The sequence below is a fragment of the Heterocephalus glaber genome, unplaced genomic scaffold (assembly GCF_053883595.1).
Source record: "Heterocephalus glaber isolate CG9 unplaced genomic scaffold, H.glaber_assembly_v1.0 deba00001479, whole genome shotgun sequence".
Classification (NCBI taxonomy): Eukaryota; Metazoa; Chordata; class Mammalia; order Rodentia; family Bathyergidae; genus Heterocephalus; species Heterocephalus glaber.
The window spans coordinates 1,384,393-1,400,432 of record NW_028258316.1 but is presented as its reverse complement, the minus strand read 5'-3'; the positions used below and the strand labels follow the sequence as shown (position 1 = coordinate 1,400,432).

General features: G+C 65.1%; 3 protein-coding genes across 6 annotated transcripts in view; 2 read left to right on the top strand and 1 right to left on the bottom strand.

Annotated features, from left to right (window-relative positions):
• Positions 1 to 801: 801 nt before the first annotated feature.
• Positions 802 to 4,097, top strand: Tmem250 (transmembrane protein 250). 2 transcript variants are annotated; one of them, XM_004848887.4, is made up of 2 exons: positions 802 to 938; positions 2,052 to 4,097. In XM_004848887.4, the coding sequence occupies exon 2, from the start codon at positions 2,102 to 2,104 to the stop codon at positions 2,600 to 2,602; it is 501 nt and encodes a 166-aa protein (XP_004848944.1). In that variant the 5' UTR covers positions 802 to 938; positions 2,052 to 2,101; the 3' UTR covers positions 2,603 to 4,097. The 2 variants fall into 2 exon arrangements, with proteins under 2 accessions (XP_004848944.1, XP_004848945.1); XM_004848888.3 differs by lacking the exon at positions 802 to 938 and adding an exon at positions 1,024 to 1,655.
• Nacc2 (NACC family member 2) overlaps positions 824 to 16,040 on the top strand; it is a 67,658-nt gene continuing 52,441 nt past the window's right edge. Inside the window, exon 1 of the mRNA XM_021261681.2 lies at positions 824 to 938. The gene's annotated coding sequence lies outside the window, so the exon portion shown is untranslated. The remainder of the gene's footprint in view (positions 939 to 16,040) is intronic.
• LOC101722544 (uncharacterized) lies at positions 4,223 to 15,973 on the bottom strand. Of its 3 annotated transcripts, XR_015439795.1 has the most exons (4): positions 9,959 to 15,965; positions 9,254 to 9,427; positions 8,997 to 9,101; positions 4,223 to 7,846 (listed from the first exon to the last, which is right to left on the bottom strand). XR_015439795.1 is itself a non-coding variant. In XM_087182942.1 (3 exons), exons 1-3 carry the CDS (start codon positions 9,754 to 9,756, stop codon positions 7,553 to 7,555), a joined length of 963 nt encoding a protein of 320 aa, XP_087039068.1. In that variant the 5' UTR covers positions 9,757 to 15,960; the 3' UTR covers positions 4,223 to 7,552. The 3 variants fall into 3 exon arrangements, 1 of the variants encoding a protein (XP_087039068.1); XR_015439794.1 differs by having other exon boundaries at positions 9,254 to 15,973; XM_087182942.1 differs by having other exon boundaries at positions 8,936 to 9,101; positions 9,254 to 15,960.

The following is a 16,040-nucleotide window of genomic DNA, read 5'->3' as shown; positions in this document are numbered from 1 at the left end:
AGGCCTCCTCTCCCCGCGTGTCTGTGCTGTTTCGGGGCAGGGGCTGCTCCTCTGTGTGGAGCTCGATGGGACGCGGACGGCCCCGGGCCGTGGGCCGCGAGCCGCGCCCCAGTGGCAGCCAGGTGGCTCCCGCTTCGCACAGCCCCCGCCCCGGCGAGTGACGCCCGGCTGAGCGCTGCTCCTCGGCCCTGCTGCCCACGAGAGGGGCCCGGGCAGGCCGGACCTGAAGGCCCGCAGGACACCGACTGGGATCGCAGCCGGAAGGACGCTCGTCGCCGCTTGGGCGTCCAAGCGCGGATTCGCCGAGCAGGAGGAGGACCCGGGGAGCAGACAACAGGGACGGGGCCGGCGAGGACCAAGTTCCCGCAGTCTGAGGCGGAGCAAACTCTCGTCTCACGCACGGACTCGCATGCGCACTGTTGACGCAGGGATTTTTTTTTGTTGTTGTTTTTTTTGTTTTTGTTTTTTTGCGGTGACGCATGCGCAGAAGGGCGGCCCGCCCCAGGTCGCGCATGCCCCCTACTGCGCCGGCACAGCTAAACCCGGTAGCCGGCGAGGCCCGTGGGCGGTGACGTCACCGGACGCTCCAGGCGCGCGCACGCGTCCCACTGCAGCATAGTGTTTCGGGACGCTCCGCGCGGGCCCGAGAGGCGCGGGTAGGCTCCGCGGTGGAGCGCGGGCGGGGGGCGGGGAGTGTGAATCTGGGCCTACGGTGGCCGCTGAGGGTCGGCACTACGGCTCCCACACTGGGCCAAACGCCTCCGGCAGCCGGCCCTGGGCGCACTCTTCTCTTCAGGCAGGCCCCAGCCAGGGGTGCCTGAGGGGTGCGCCGTCGCCCCGAGCCCTGAGCAGCATGCGGCCGCCCCCGCTCTCGGAATCCTGGGGGACAGGGGCTCCCGCAGGCCCGGACCCCGATGCCGCTGCGGAGAGGGCAGCAGGTGAGCGGCGGCGTGGCGGGCGGAGGCGGCGCGGGCCCGGGGCGGTCTCCAGGGCAACGCGCCGCGCGGCACCCGGAAGTGGCGCTGCGGGCGCTCGGGGCTGCGGGCCGGGACGTGGGGACAGGAACCGGTGGCCTGGGGCCCTGTCGCGCGCCGGAGCGGGCATGTGGATATCTGTCCCCTTGCTGGAGCAGCACCCTACGGGCGACCCCAGCTGCCGGGGTCCACGTCGCGCCCCGGTGAGGGCATCAGGTCCCACTCCGCGGCACGGGCTGCGGGCTCGGTCCACGCCACCACCTCCTCGCACGGCCTTTTTCTCAGACCTCGGCCGGGAGGGGGAGCTGGACCGAAGTCCCCGTGAAGGCCGGAGCGCTTGGCCACGCCCCCCGTCCTGTTAGCGACTTCCTTCTCCAATCTTATTCATCCTGAACGTTCCCTTCAGTTTCCGTACACACCTCGCTTGGGCCCCTGTAAATGGCACTCGCCGGGTGAAAGCAGATGCTGCGTGCTGTCTCTCTGTGGCTTGAGTCTGGAGGGCTGCTGCTGTCCCGTGGCAAACACTGAACACCGAGCGCCTTTCTCTGCGAGGGCACCCCAGCAGGTGTCCCCCATTCAGGCAGACCCGGGAGTGCAGAGCAGGAGCGGTTGGGGAAGGGGCCAGGGAACCGTCCAAGATCATGCCTCGGGAACAGCAGCACCAGGAGTCAGGCTCCGCAGGTGACCGCAAAAGCACCCGTCCCTCGTCTCAGTCCTGGTTCTCTGTGGGACGCCCATCAAACGCTTGTTGTCCTGGATAAGGCATCCAGGACAGTAATGGGCAAAGTCAAAACAAAGGAGGGCTGCTGATGCCCCCCACTTCTCCCGTCCTAGTTGGTTTGGGCGTTGACTCCCCCAGGACGTCTTCCCTGGTGACTAGGACCCCTGTCCCAGCTGCCTTCCCCCGCAGCACCGTGGGTAGAGCAGGCACCTGGGGTTTTCACTTTGTGGGTCCCCCTAAGGATCCTCTAAAGCGCAAGGCCTGGTTTGTACCTCCCGGCCCTGCCTGATTTCACGGGGAGGCTCACCTCTTGGTGCCCTGGGACTGACCTGGTCCTCTCCTTACCCTCCCTGCAGGCTGCCACCTGCCCCAAGCCCCAGCTGCGATCTCCCAGGCCTAGGCACCCATGACACCTATGCTGACTGTCGCCTGGACGCTGCACAGCCACTGTGAGCTAGCACTGCCGCCGCTGCCGCCGCAGGGTCCAATGCCAGTGATACCCATCCCGCGGCGGGTGCGCTCCTTCCATGGCCCGCACACCACCTGCCTGCATGCCGCCTGTGGGCCCGTGCGTGCCTCCCACCTGGTGCGTACCAAGTACAACAACTTCGATGTGTACGTGAAGACGCGCTGGCTGTATGGTTTCATCCGCTTCCTGCTGTACTTCAGCTGCAGCCTGTTCACTGCGGGACTCTGGGGCACACTGGCCGTGCTCTTCTGCCTGCAGTACCTGGGCCTGCGCGTGCTACTGCGCTTCCAGCTAAAGCTGTCTGTGCTGCTGCTGCTGCTGGGCCGCCGGCGTGTGGACTTCCGCCTCATGAACGAGCTGCTCATCTATGGCATCCATGTGACTATGCTGCTGGTTGGGGGCCTGGGCTGGTGCTTCATGGTCTTCGTGGACATGTGAGGGTGCTGCAGGCCGGTGCCAGGCTCACTTGAAGTGTCCGGCGCAGTTCTGTGGGGGGCTGGGCGTCTGCCCCATCCAGCAGGCAGGCCTGCAGTACACATTCCCATTCAGGAGCAAAGAGGGCTGAGACTACAGTCTGTGTCCATCCCTCCCTCTGACCACTCCCCGCTGACCCTCCCTCTGCGTGCCTCACGGTGCACTGCACCCTGAGCCTCCTGTCCACCTTGCTTGTTCAGTTGCCATACAGGGTGGCACCTCTGTCCAGCCTGTGCTCTGAGACCCGAGGACAGGGAGGCAGTACAGGAACAGAGGTGAAGGGTTCTCTTCCCTGCAGACCCCTTTTCTGTGCGCCCCTGATCTCAGCCGCAGCCTCAGGGACAGTCAGCCTCCACTAGTGACACCACACTGCCACGTGGGTTCTGGCCCAGACACAGACAGACAGAGGTTGTGTGGGTCCTGAATCCCAGGCTGGGTCTCAGAGCCGCTGCAGTTTGCTGCAGGGCCAGCCCCACACCAGCAGCTCTGTCTCCCTCACCTGGGGCAGGTCTCAAGGAGTTGAGCCTGTGCTTAAGTAGCTGCAAACGTGGGCTTCCAGGGAGTGCCTCTTTCTAACTCCTGGGCAGTTCCGGGATCTCTGAGACAGCATCCAGGGTTAGACCTGCTTGTCTTGAGGGATGTCAGGGGTTCAGACAGGCCCACCCTGGGAATCCCGGGCCAACTCCAAAGGTGCCTTCCGGGTGCCATGTGCAGCGGGCATATGGGAGGGCTGCTGGCCTCTCCACTGCGAGAGCATCCTGGGTAGGGACCCCCTGCAGCAGCCCCATGAGGGGTGGGATCATGGTGCTGTGGCGGCCAGCACAGCCTACTGGTGAGGGGGCTCTGACTCATAACATCAGAGTGGGGACCCTGGGCCAGTCGGAGAGAGTGGTTGGCCAGCCCTTGGTTCACCTCAGATTGTCATCTCCATGCCTGGGCATGTGTCTTGGGCCCTTTGACCCTGTCTGGCGAAGCAGACCAGAGGCAGGGAATCTGAGGACAGATTCATCCACTGAAGAGAAACCTAGAAAATTGCCAACCAGGTGGGACAGCAAAGCCTACTGGCTATAAACTGCCCCTCAGTTTCCAGCCAGCTTCAAGCATGACCCCCCAGTGGGAGGGCTCTGCCCAGAGCGTCTGTCTAGTTTCCCCCAGGAGAGGCAGGCAAGGAGCTCCCTGGAGGACCCCACTTCTCGCTGCAGAGAATCTTTTGCACTAATTCCTGTCTTTCCTCAGAGCAGCTTTGTTTTGTGTTCATTGACTGGCGACTCGGTGCTGCCGGAGCCCTCTTGCATGGGTGCCGGCAGGTGCGTCGGGAGGTGGGAGGGGTCTGGCTGGGTCACCTTAATGTGGACAGGACCTTGCCGCGCTGCACACCCAGCTGCCTGTGTCCCGAGTGCCTGTTGAATTCTCTACGAGAGGAAGCTCCTGCATTAAACCTATTTTTTTAACATGTTGATCAAGTGACTACTTACTGCTCACAATCTTTATTCATCTAACAATACAGTCACCAACCAAAAAGGCTATAGAAACCAATTCTGTCCACAAAATTGGGGTATTTCTTAGATGCAGCCGTCCCGCTGTGGGGAGGAGGCCCTTGGGAACCGGCCGGTGGCTCTCAGCTTCATGCACCTCGGTGTTGGGAGGATGAGGACTTGGAGACGGAGGAGAACCACGGTGGCGGCTCCCAGTTAACAGGGACGCACCGGGAGCCAGAGGCAGTGCCTGTGTGTTCACGTCCTCCTGGGAAGGCGCTTCGCTCCTGCGCAGGGCGGGCTCCCCTTTCTCGTTTGCTGACGGAGACCTCGATGGACACGAGGCTGATGATTTTTGCCACTGTGGCCAGAAATGTCACTGAAAAGAAAACCCTGGCTGGCAGAGCCGCCTTGCTGTTGCTTCTGGGCTTGTGAAAGGCTGCATGTGGCAGCATCTTTCACCCTTTTGGGGTGTGCGTGTGCTGCCGACCGGGGTGCAGGGTTGGGCTTCGCCCCCGGCCCTGCAGGTATTTCCGATGAGTCTGAAGTCCTGCACCCTCTGCTCCTGGGCAGCCAGGGCCAAGGCTGATGGGTGCTGCTCATGCCCTGGGGTGGCTGCCCGCTACCCCTGCCCAGCATTACGCAGCCTGTGTGTAGACCACTGTGGGGTGGTGGCCATGCCCCAGGGGACGCCCACCTCCCGGGAGCTCCCCCGGGCCTGCCTTGCTCTCCAAGGGACTAGAGTGTTCTCTGCTTTGTGTTGTTCCCAGAGCTGGAGGGTAGGGTAGACCCAGGCCTCTGCCACCGGGCTGCGTGGTGCCTGACGGCCGTGGCTCACTGCTGTCTGAGCACCTCTGTGCGGATACTGAGCACGTGGCTGTGTCTGGCCAGGCCCAGAGTGACCAAGGTCCCAGGAAGACGCCTCCTGGGGCTGGACTACAACAGATGGCCTGACGTGGCCTTGGGGTGGCGGGGGGCCCACCCTGGAACTCGGGCCTGGGGACCGGCTGTGCTCCACTCCTGGCAGGGCTGCCCCACTCGGCTGTGTAACCGGAAGCTCGCCCTGGCTGACGGGCACTGTTCTCCCGAGGCCGCATGACTGGAGGAGCTGCACCGGGGCTGCCTGGGGGGCCCAGACCCTCCCCCACAGACGGGCGCTCTCCGGGGCGGTGCTGGATGTCAGGGCAGCCCAGGGACCCCGGCAGCAGCTGTGCCGCACCCAGTGGGGAGCTGGGCGAGGCCGCTTCCCCGGGGCCTGGGAACACCACTCCAGTGCCCATTTAGAGCCGATGATCTGCTATCGAGGGCCCGGGAAGAAGGCAGTGGAGCCTTCTGGAGGCCTGCATGGGGCAGGGAGGAGCGGAGGACAGGCGTGCAGTGCAGCCAGTGGGCAGGGAGCGGCCTTGGGAGACAGTGTGGACCCTTACCCGGCGGCTGCTCACTCAGCTGTCCCCACCCCAGCAGGCAGGCCGCCCACGAGGTAGGAAGAGGCCGGGGAGGCAGCGGGGTGACTTCCAGGGCCAAGCTGTGGGGGCGAGGCAGGGAGGGTAGGTTCGGGGCTGCCAGGTGCCCAGTGCACGGCGGGAAGGGAGGGGAGGACTGCAGGGCCAGCCAAGGTGGGGCTGCGTGGGAGCTGAGCTGGGCACTTGCTGGCTTCCTGGGGCAGGAGGGCCGAGGCGGGGAGCTGTTGGGGAGGAGTAGAGGGGCCGGGGACATCCCGGGGTAGAGCGGGAGGGACAGGTGCCCAGGCAGGAAGGTGCGGCCAGGGGCCACCGGACTGCTGCCCCTGGCGGGGCGGGGTGCCCTGCAGACCGGAGCCCTGCTTCCCTCCACCGCCCACCACGCGGGCCCGGAGGACGAGGGGCCCCCAAAGTGACGGGAAAACCAGCAGGGACGGGGGTGAAGGCAAGGGGGACGCCCCAGCATTTATGGAAGTGAGGGGCCAGTGGAGAGGCCGCCAGCCCTGCCCGGCACCAAGTGGACAGCTGGCTCCGGAGACCGGCCCTGTGCCCCGTGTGGAGCGGCCAGACCAGAAATGAACCTGCGCGCTGACGGGCCATGACCCTGCAGTGTGATGACAGCGGAAGAGGGCCGGGAAAAAGGCCAGGGGAGGGGAGGCCTGACAGCCCCAGGGAAGGACACGGGGCAGCGACCGGAGCCCGGCCCTGGCCACTGCGGGCTGTCCGGGCGTCGGAGCCCCGGCTCCCCGACCTTGGGAAGCCGTCCCTGCCCTGCTGGAGGAGGAGGGGCGGCGCCTGCGAGTGCTGACTCAGCGCTTTGCGGCAGGGAACCCTGGGGCTGCAGCGGCCAGGCGCCCGCACCTCTCCCTTTTGGTCTTGTTTGCAAGAAGGGTCCTCTCTGCCCAGCCTGCCCAAGGAGGACCCCCGCCCCACCCCGGCCCCGCACTGCACCCGGAAGCAGCATTCCCAGCCGGAGCACCGCAGGACCCACTTTCCAGAAATCCCTAGCAGCCTGGCACGGCTCCCGAAGTTCCCAAAAGGGGGAGCAGCAGCCTCGCCAGCCAGCGAGCCGTGCCCTCCCCCGCCGGCCAGGCAGCATGCCCAGGCTGCTGGCAGCGGTGTCGCATGGGGCCTCACAGGGTAGTGTTGCTCGCAGTGTGCGGCCCGCACTGCGCCTGAGGGCGGGTGGCAGCCGAGCCAGCGGGCAGGAGAGCAGCCCGGGTAGAGGGCCCAGGGCAGGGGAAGCAGCCCGGCCCCCAGCACAGCATGGAGCCCTGATGCAACCCTGCCTCAGCCTGCAGCTCCAGGAGCCCAGGCCGGCCAGAGGCCGTGCGTGTGTCCGTCTCTGGGCAGGTCAGCTGTGGCCACCTGCCGTCCTGACCAGAGTTGGGGGCTGACGGCGGGCTCTGCTGCGTCCCATCCGGGTCATCACCAGCTGGCCCAGGGCTAGGGGTAGTGGGCTCTTGGGGGGCGGGGCAGGCAATATCCTGCCTCCCTGAGGGCCTGGCTGTGTGGCTTCGCCTGCTCGGGAGCCGCGGACAGGCAGGGTCAGCTCTGTAGGCCGCTTCCAGAGCCAGGGCAGGGCCCTTGGTGTCCCCGTAGCTGTGGAGAGCGGAGGGGGCCCCTGCAGCTGGGGCCCTGTAGGAAAGGCAGAGGGGAAGCCCAGGCTCCAGCCAGAAGGCCAGGGGGCGGCGCCATGGTGTGCAGTAGAGGGAGCAAGCAGGAGGCTGCAGTGGGCACGGGGTCAGAGGGCTGGGGCTGCCCAGCCTCGGGCTTGGAGGCCCAGCAGGACATTGGCCATCAGCTAAGTATTGATGCTCGTTCCTCAAATGAGGACAGTGTTCTTTCTGCTTTCTCAGAATATTAATGTGGTGCTGGTGAATGATGTATGAATATTCATACACAGATCAATAAAGTCCAGGGCAGCTGGCACTGCCCTGGGAGATGCTGGACCTGCCAGGTAGTGGCGGGGGATGGTCTCAGCCTAGCATGGCCGGTGTGGTGGCATCCGTGCCCCTCCAACTGGGGCTCACCCCCTCGGACAGATGACTGGTGACCAGGGACAGGTGGCCCTCAGCCCGGGGTCCAAGGTGGGGCTCCAGCAGCGGATCCAGAAGAGGTTCTGGTTCAGGTTTTGCAGCGGAGGCCAGTGAAGGGTGACCTTTGCCCTCCTGGGGTCTGGTGCCAAGGACTGCTCTTCGGGGCTCGGTGACAAGACCAGCACTTGGGCCCAGGCTGGGCAGAGGCTGGTTGCTGGGTGGCCATGGGCAGTGCTGCAGGGAGCCCATGTCACCTGGGGCTCTGCCCACGGGGCCCAGCACCCTTGGCTCCCAGGCCCACCCACTCTGGTGGCCAGCGGCTCTCCAGACGGCCCCCCAGCAGACACCCCTCCTGAGAAACGCTCCTGCAGCCCAGGGTCTCTCTGCCACTGTGGCCCCGGTAGGGAGCCCGGTGTGACGTAAGTCCAGGTATTGCGTGATTCAGTGTTGGCAGCGGCACCATGACGTCATGGCACATGAATTATTTGTGTGTTTCCTGGCTTCCTAATGCACAAGGCGTCCTAATGAACACCATTATCTCCCTCAATGCCTGCAGTCCCGAGTTGGCCCTGCACCGGCTGCCGCCTAGGGTGCGAATGGGAGGTGCTGTGGCTGGGTTCACCCTCACCCCAGCACCAGCACGCGTGCGCACATGCGTGTGTGTGTGTGTGTGTGTGGCTGCACACTGCCCACTGCTTTGTTTCCCGTCCTGGCCCCGTGTCCTCTGCCTCGGGGCTCCCCCTCTGCATTCTCCAAGTAAGGGCGGGAGTTGGGAAAACTTGAGGGGCTGTACCCTGCCCAAAAGCAAGGTGCAAGGTCACCTTAAGAGGAGACCTTAAGGGCCGGGGATTCAGCTCCGTGGTTCTGCCGCCTGGCCCACAAGCGCAAGGACCCAAGTTCAATCCCCGGAACTAAAAAAAAGGTGACCTTAAGAGGGCAGCACCTCCGCTCAGGCTGATTGGCCTGTCTTGGGGGGTGGGAGGGAAGGAAGCGGCTGCACCTGCAGCCCAGGCAGAGCTGCAGAGGACAGGAGCAGTGCCCGGTGGGGACCTGGGGAGGCTCCCCGTGGTGCACAGCGCCCTGCACCTCCTTTCCTCCCAGCAGCACTGGCTGAACCCTCAGGGGAGGGTGCCGCAGAGCTGCTGTCCCTCCAGTGCCCTGGGCCCTTGTTGGCAGGGGTGCGTCCCCTGGGCAGCGGAGGGTGCCGTCCCCCTGGCCCCAGGGTCTGGCGCGCAGCCGGACCCTGGCTGGTTTGGAACAGCAGCCCCAGCCCCTGCCCCAGAACCCTTCCCTGTCCCCCCAGGAACCCCAGCTGCCCCTCACCGCAGTGCTGCTGGGGCAGTGAGTTCTGCCAAGGGCACCACTGTCCCCTCGCCTCACCCACCCGGACAGCACGGGGCCCAGGCTCCGCCGTCCCTCCGCAAGGTGAATCACGGGAGCCGGCGACCCTCGGCCTTCTTGGGAGGAGGAGGAGGCGGCCGCTGCTGCACTGAATGGTGGAGGGAATTTAGGACAAAAGAGGGAGAAGAGGAGAGCGTCCAATCTGAGCTGGGGGCGGCGGGCAGAGAACTAAACGGCGCTGCCCTCATTCCGGGGCCCAGGGAGGTCTTGCAGCCGCCCGCAGGAAACCAAAATACTCACCCAGTTTTCTTCAGTGAAAGGGATCTGGGCTCGCCCGGTGCGGAGGGCACAGATGGCCGAACGTGTGCCGTCTCCCTCCCTGGACCAGGGCCATGGGGCCTTCTGTCCATGCCAGATGCGGGGTGCAGGCCGAGCCCGTGGCAGTGCCCACTCAGCTCCAGCTGACCGAGGCCTCTGTGGGTCCAGGTAGCGGCCCCACTGCATCCTCCACATCCAGGGGGTGGCCGGCATCTGGGGCAGCTCAGCCCTGTGCCTGGGCTCTCGCACTTGGCGGGAGCAGGAGAGGGGGTGGCCCCACGGGGCTCTCGATGCTGAACCCGGACCCTGCCCCTTAGTTGACTGCAGGATGGCAGAGAAGAGGCCAAGGGAGGCCTGGCTGCCTGGGGGTCTGCGAGCCAGAGGGGGCAGTGGGAGCCCTGGCTCCGTGCCTGCAACCTTGGGCCTCCAGCACCTGAGCCGCCAGGTCCCCTTACACCTGGGTGGTGCAGGTTGCAGGCCGCCATGCTGAGCAGATGGGCAGGAACCAACTGGTGGACTGGCCCTGGCCCTTGGGAGGTGAATCTTCACCACAGAAAGGAAGCTCTGCCCGGGCTCGGGAACGCGGTGGTGTGTGGGCTCAGCAGTGCCCTGATGCCCGCCCGCCCTGCAGCTGTGTGTAAAGCACCCAGAAGAGCCCGCCTGGCCCCTGTGCTGCGCTGGGCGTACCTGCTCACACACCCGGAGAAGCCCGGTCTTGCGGGGTGAGCGGAGAGGACCGGCTCCTTGCATGAAACACCGTGAGCAACAGGCGGGACGGTGGCCCAGTGTCCAGGCAGGAGGCTGGGGTGGAGACTGTCCACCGCCCTTTGCCCATCGGCTCCAGTCACTCCCGGGCTCTGGGGCTCCTCCCAGCCGCCCCGTTGCCGGGCGCCTCTCTGCTCACAGTGCCTGGAGTGTCTGCTCCGGAGCCCCAGTCAGGGTGGAGAAGCTGCCTGGCAGGGCCAGCCCCTCCATGGCACAGCAGGGCAGCCAGAGGTCAGGGCCGGCTGCCCGTCTTGTCTCTGTCGTCCTCCTGCCGCTCCTGGCCACCCTGGGCAGCTGCTGTCCCCCGTCCACCCTGCCACACCCTGAGGAAAGTTTTCAGCCCCACAGTGCCCTCAACAACTATGGGCCTCATGGGTGCACACGGGCACGGTTCCCCTGTTGGCAGAAGCCGGTGGGCAGCACAGTCGTTTCCTGCTCACAGCTGCACCCCTAGGGTCAGGTCAGAGCCCTGGCAATCCTCCCCTCTGACACTTGTGCCCAGCACCACAGCTGATGGCCCGCAGGCGCCCAAGGTGCCCAGGGTGCCGCCCGGACTCCAGCACAACACTGGTGTGTCACGGAGGCACAGGGCCTGCGAAGATGTGGGCTCCGGCTCTGTGGCTGGGAGGGGCGGGAGCCCTGTTTCCAACAGCTCTGTGCACCGGGCACCGGAGAGCACAGGGTAGGGAGGTGGGGCTGACGTGGGGAACCCCCGGGGTGCAGCTGGCAGGCAGTGGGTGCAGAAGGTCCCGGGAGGAGGCGGTCAGCTGTGTGGCCACACGCTGAGGCTCAGACTAGCCCGGGCTGTGGGGGGCTGACGCTGGCCCCCTGGGAACCTCACCAGCCCATTGTGGCAGCTTCAAGACTGTCCCTGTCATCCACACCCAGCCCATCTAGCTGGGCCCTGGACACTAGAGGCTTGGGGAGCAGCGTCCTGCCCCCCCTTTCTCCCTGGAGGGCCAGCCTGGTGCTGCCCCTGGTCAGATGCCAGCCCCACTCTGGGTCCCCTCACTGCTGCCTCCACTCCCGTGGGCCCCAGGAAGAGAACCAAGGACCTGTCGCCTGCTGTCCTCACGAGGTGTCCCCAGCTGAGCCCGTGCCTTGCTCCAGGCTGCACGGGCCCCGGGTGGTCCTGACACTTGACACCCTTTGCACCCACGTGGCCACCTCCAGGCACAGAGTCCTGCGGCACGGAGCCCATGCCCCTGCAGCTCGGCTGTCCCCACCCCAGCCCACAGCCCTCATCCCTGCCTGATGGACACTCTGTCCTTGGAAACGCTGAGCTGGCTTCTGCTCCCCACCTGCACAGATCTGACTGCTCTGGGCCCTTCGTGGGCCCTGTCCACAGCCACCGTGCCTGGCCGGCCTCCCTGGAGCAGGCACCCCAGTGGCACTGCCGTGTGGATGGCCACATTGCGTATGTGCGCTGTTCCTGCCTCGGCCGCTTTGCCTGCTGCAGTGACGCCGTGTGCAGTGGCCTGTCAGCCCTGCGCCCAGTGCCCTGGCCCACACTTGAGTGGGATTCTGCTCTCCTCGAGCCACTGCACCATTGAGCCCAGTCATGCCGCTTCTCCAGGTCCCCGTCAGGCAATGGCTACCAGGTTCTCCTTCCCACCCTGCCACTGTGATGGGTGTGCAGGTCACACGCTGCTGGGCTATTTTCCCCTATAGTGGGTATTGAACTGCGGTGCTGAGCTACATCCCCAGCCATCAGGGACCCCAGCCTGGAGTCTCATCTCCTGCAAGGTGATATGACGCACGGCAAAAAGAACACACAAAGATTCACAGCAAAATGGGGAACCTGGATCGGCCACACTGAGCGTGTGGCGAGGGCCCCAAGCAACCAGGACTGCCAGTATTCATTGCTTACATGGGCATGAATCGAACAGGGTCAGCGGATGGGTGTGGCACCTGCTGATATCAGCTGACAGAGCAGGCAGTGAGAGGGAGGTAAGGCAGTCTCGCAGAAAGAGCACAACAGGCCAAAGGGAGATCTGGTTAACTGGTAAGCTCTGAGGCGGTTCAGGGGCAGCCGCTCTGGGGCTGGAGTGTGGTTGGAGCTGCATGGTCCCCGGCTGCAGTACTGCACTAGGAGGCCTGCAGCTTCGCAGAGCAGGACTGAGGTCTCAGTCACAGCCACTGGCCGGGGGTGGGTAGGCCAGCCCATGCGCCCTCTGACACGCTCCTGTGAGTCACACAGATTTTGGTCCGGCTCCGAATACACTGTGGCCAATTGGGGGGAAAATGCCTGCTCCACATTACAGCCTGCTCTGACTTTGGTCAGGGGGCTCTGCCACTCTCAGCCTCTTTTAAAATTATTTTCTAAAATTCTGAGAGAGGGTCTGCTCCGACACTGAGTTGCCCAGGCTGGAAACTGGAATCCTCCTGCCTCAGCTGTCCAGACTGCTGGGGTGACAGCTGTGCCACCACAGGCCTTGGGTGTTTCTACTGGGTCTGTCTCCCTGGCAAGGACACAAGCCTGGCGGCAGGGTCTGAATCTAGGGCAGGCACAGAGGAAGGGGCCCAGGCCCCTCTGTGCCCATGGGCCCTGCTCACCCCAGGAAGGTGCGGGGCCTCAGCTGTGGTGAGAACCGGCTGCAGCGTCAGATGGCTCTCCTGGGCAGCTCAGTCAGTGCCCGGGCTCAGGGTGGGCGCTGCTGCCCCACCTGTCCCCCACTTTCCACTCGCCCACCCACTCCATAAGAGGTGCAGCCGAGTCCCAGCCTGACAGCAGCTGCGGACAGACTCGCAGGTTCTGGCCCAAGGGGGAGCAGTCAGATGGGGCCAGAGAGGGGCTGCGGCCTCACCCACGGTCCCTGCCCTCAGCAGGCTGGGGGCCAGGCTGGGGGCGGCAGAACCCAGACGGGCTGGCTTGGGGGTGCCCTGTGTCCCGCCTGCTGTCTCTGTGGGGCCACCTGTGTCCTGGGTGCGTCCCGCACCCCGTGGGCTATGGAATGGCAGCCCCCACTCACACTGGGCTGGACTGCAGCGGGCACCAAGCCCATTGCTTATGCAGAGTGGGGCCTGCACCAGGCTCCACCTGGGCCTCGGGCAGAGAAGGCTCTGGCCCGCAGGATGGGACGCAGCACTCACTGGGCAGGACGGCGCACGGCCCTGGTAGCATGGAGGGAGGCGGTGCTCACCCTCCCTGGGGCCCAGCGGAGTGGGGAGTGGTCAGGAGCCTGTGCCCAACACCACGGGGTGCAGGGCCCTCATGAGGACACCTGCACGGACGGCAGAGAGGGCAGAGGAGCCCTGCCCATCCTCCGTGGCCACTGTCGTCAGTCGGGCTCAGCTCTACCCCGGGTCAGGCTTGGGGAAGCCTGCACAGGACAGGGGCCGAGTGCAGTGGGCTGGGGCCTCGGCTGCCAGCTCTGCCTCAGCCTCCCAGGAGTGGGAGCCCTGGCTCCATCCTTCCCACTAGTTGTGGGTGTGTTTTGTTTTGTCCTGCAGCTCTGGGGATGCAGCCGATGGCCTCGCGCCAGGCACATGCTCCAACACTGAGCCACGTACAGCCTGGACCTTTGTAAGACAGCATCTTGCCATGCTGCCCAGGCTGCCTTCAAACTTGGGATCCTCCTCCCTCGGCCTCCTCAGTAACTGGGATTACAAGCATGAGTCACTACCTCTGCCCCACGTGGGTGTTTTTACTGGGCCATCAACAACCACTTGGAGACCAGCCAGAGGCAAGACCCCACTTTCCTGATAGCCTCGAGTTGGGGTCGGGGTCTTTGTGGGGAACACAATTTCCCGTCCTGTCAGGAGGCCCTCTTGCCTCCCCCTGGAGGTGGGGAACAGGGGGGCCCTGGCCAGGGCAGCTTCCTGAGGAGCGGGGCCCCCAGTCAGGTGGTTTCTCTGCCCCTGGGGAACTGCTGCGGAGCCAGGAGCAGTGCAGAGACCAACACAGCCTGGCTTCTACGCCAGGACACTGAGGGGCGGGGAGGCCAGTTGGCCCAGCTGCATCTTTTGTAACGGGGGCTGTGAGCCAGGGATGCTGGGCAGAGCCGCACAGAGGCGACGGGGCTGGGCCAAGGTCACCAGCATCAGGGCCAGGCAGCAGCACAGCGGGAGCAAAGGGCCTGGGGCAGAAGGGCATCAGCACCTGGGATCCACGAAGAAGCCAGCACGGTGGGCGCTGCAGAGAGGAGCAGAGAGACAAGGTCTCCAGGCTCGGGGTTGTGCCTGGGGCTAGTGACAGCAAGTCAGAGGCGGTGGCCGACCGGCTCGAGGACAGAACTGCCCAGGCTCAGGCTCACGAAGAGAGGCCGAAAGCTGTTCTGGGGTGGCTCGGGCTCCCGTGGCCATGTTGTGTGTGGAGGAAGCTGCCTGTGCCTGCGTCTCTCCCAGTGCTGGGTGCAGGGGACGCTGCCCTATGCCACAGTCCCATGCTACCGGGCTGCACGGGCCCCAGGAAAGCAGGCGTGTTGGGGTGCATGGTGGTCTGGGGCCCTCACTCCGCCTCTGCGGCCCGCCTTTTGTCCGCAGCGAGTGGTTCCTGGTGACTGCCTCCTCCCTTCCAGGCTGATGCCTGGATAACGGCCCAGGCCACGGCGGGCGCCAGGCCCTGCTATCAGCCTGCAGCAGGCTCACCCGCCACAACCACAGGCTTTGGCTCACTGCTGTTTTCTGTTTTTTGCAATGCTGAGGATAGAACCTGCGGCCTCACGCTTGAGAGGCAAGTGCTGGACCATGGAGCTGCACCAGGGATGCCAGGGAACGGAGAAGAGGGGCCCTGAAGGCTGCACCCAGTTCCTGTCTCTGAAGCACCAGGGAGCCTGACCTCAGCCACCCAAGCTCATGGTTCTTTCTTCTCCATTTGTAAAACAGGATTGGAGAGCTTGGGGCCTGGGGTTGTTGCAGAGATTGAATGAGGCCATGTGTGCAGCTCAGAGCCCGAGCCGCCCAGCCTTCGGCAGGTTCCGTGTGCGCTGAGCTCGTTCACACCGGCCGGCATGTGCACAGGCACCTGACATCGCACCCGGCCCCCGGGCCCCAGGGAGAAGCTTTGGGATCTGTCCTCTTCTAAACCCTTCCCAGAGTTTTCCAAGCGCCCTTTATTACAGAAGAATTTCTGGGCTGGGGCTTGGGTTCCACCCCAGCCTTGCATTAAAGAAGAGGAATTTCCTTAGTGTTTAGAAAATAAAAGTAAGGAAAACAACCGGATGTGCAAGGGGGGTACCCCTCCTTCCTTCCCTGTGGCCGCCGTGTCTGCCTGAGGCGGGGAGGCCTCCATCTCCGGATCGGTGGGACCCCAGCCCAAGGCACTGTGCGGACAGAAACAACGCTCAGGTGCTGTGCACGGGAATCCTGGGCTCCGGGCTCCCCCACTGCAGACTCCCCTGTGTGGAGCAGGCGCCAGGGTGGCAGGAACTGTGGTCAGGGTCTCCCTCTCCCTCCCAACAGGCTGCCTGGCGGGTGGGGTGGACCAGGCTCGCTGGGCCTCAGTGGGGTCAGAGCCACCCACTTTCTGGAAGCAGAGCCCGAGCTCAGGCTGAGGCCCCACCTGGGACAGGGACAGGACTCAGCTGGGGGTCAGGGTCCAGGAGCGACCTGGCTCCCTGTGCCTTCACCCACCTCGCGGTGACCTTGATCATGCACTCTGAGGGCCGCCCCACTTCCTGAGAGGCCCCTTGGTGGGTGTGGGGCATGGCCTGTCCTGACCTGTACTTTCCGGGGGGCTGCAGGCTGGGAGGGGCAGCAGCGAGGTTCTGGGCCCACTCACACGCGTGGCTGGCTTTAGTTCGGTGCTTGTTTGGAACTCAGAGCTCGGGCAGCTCAGCAGGCCGGGAGCCCCAGAGGGCACAGGGCCAGGGTGGTTGTCAGCACCTGGATCACACTGAGCCTGAAGGCAGTTGAGCCGCCCGGCGGGTGGCAGCTCCGTCCCGCGGGGAGGGGCGCCCGTGTCCCTGTCCAGGTCCCCCCCCAAGTCCCCGCCCTGCCCGCCGGCCACCTGGCGGCGAGTGCGCGCGCGCGGCCGGCGCGCTGTCCCTTTAAACAGCCCGCA

Bases quoted from the DNA above. Each gene is read 5' to 3' on its own strand.
- Tmem250 (XM_004848887.4), top strand. From the start codon at position 2,102: ATGACACCTATGCTGACTGTCGCCTGGACGCTGCACAGCCACTGTGAG.
- LOC101722544 (XM_087182942.1), bottom strand. From the start codon at position 9,756: ATGGCGGCCTGCAACCTGCACCACCCAGGTGTAAGGGGACCTGGCGGC. The intron at 9,102-9,253 runs GTGAGTATTTTG...TCCACCATTCAG, and splicing joins CTTTCACTGAAGAAAACTGG to TGCAGCAGCGGCCGCCTCCT. The intron at 7,847-8,935 runs GTGAGGGGCAGC...GGCTCCCTGCAG, and splicing joins ACTGCCCCAGCAGCACTGCG to CACTGCCCATGGCCACCCAG.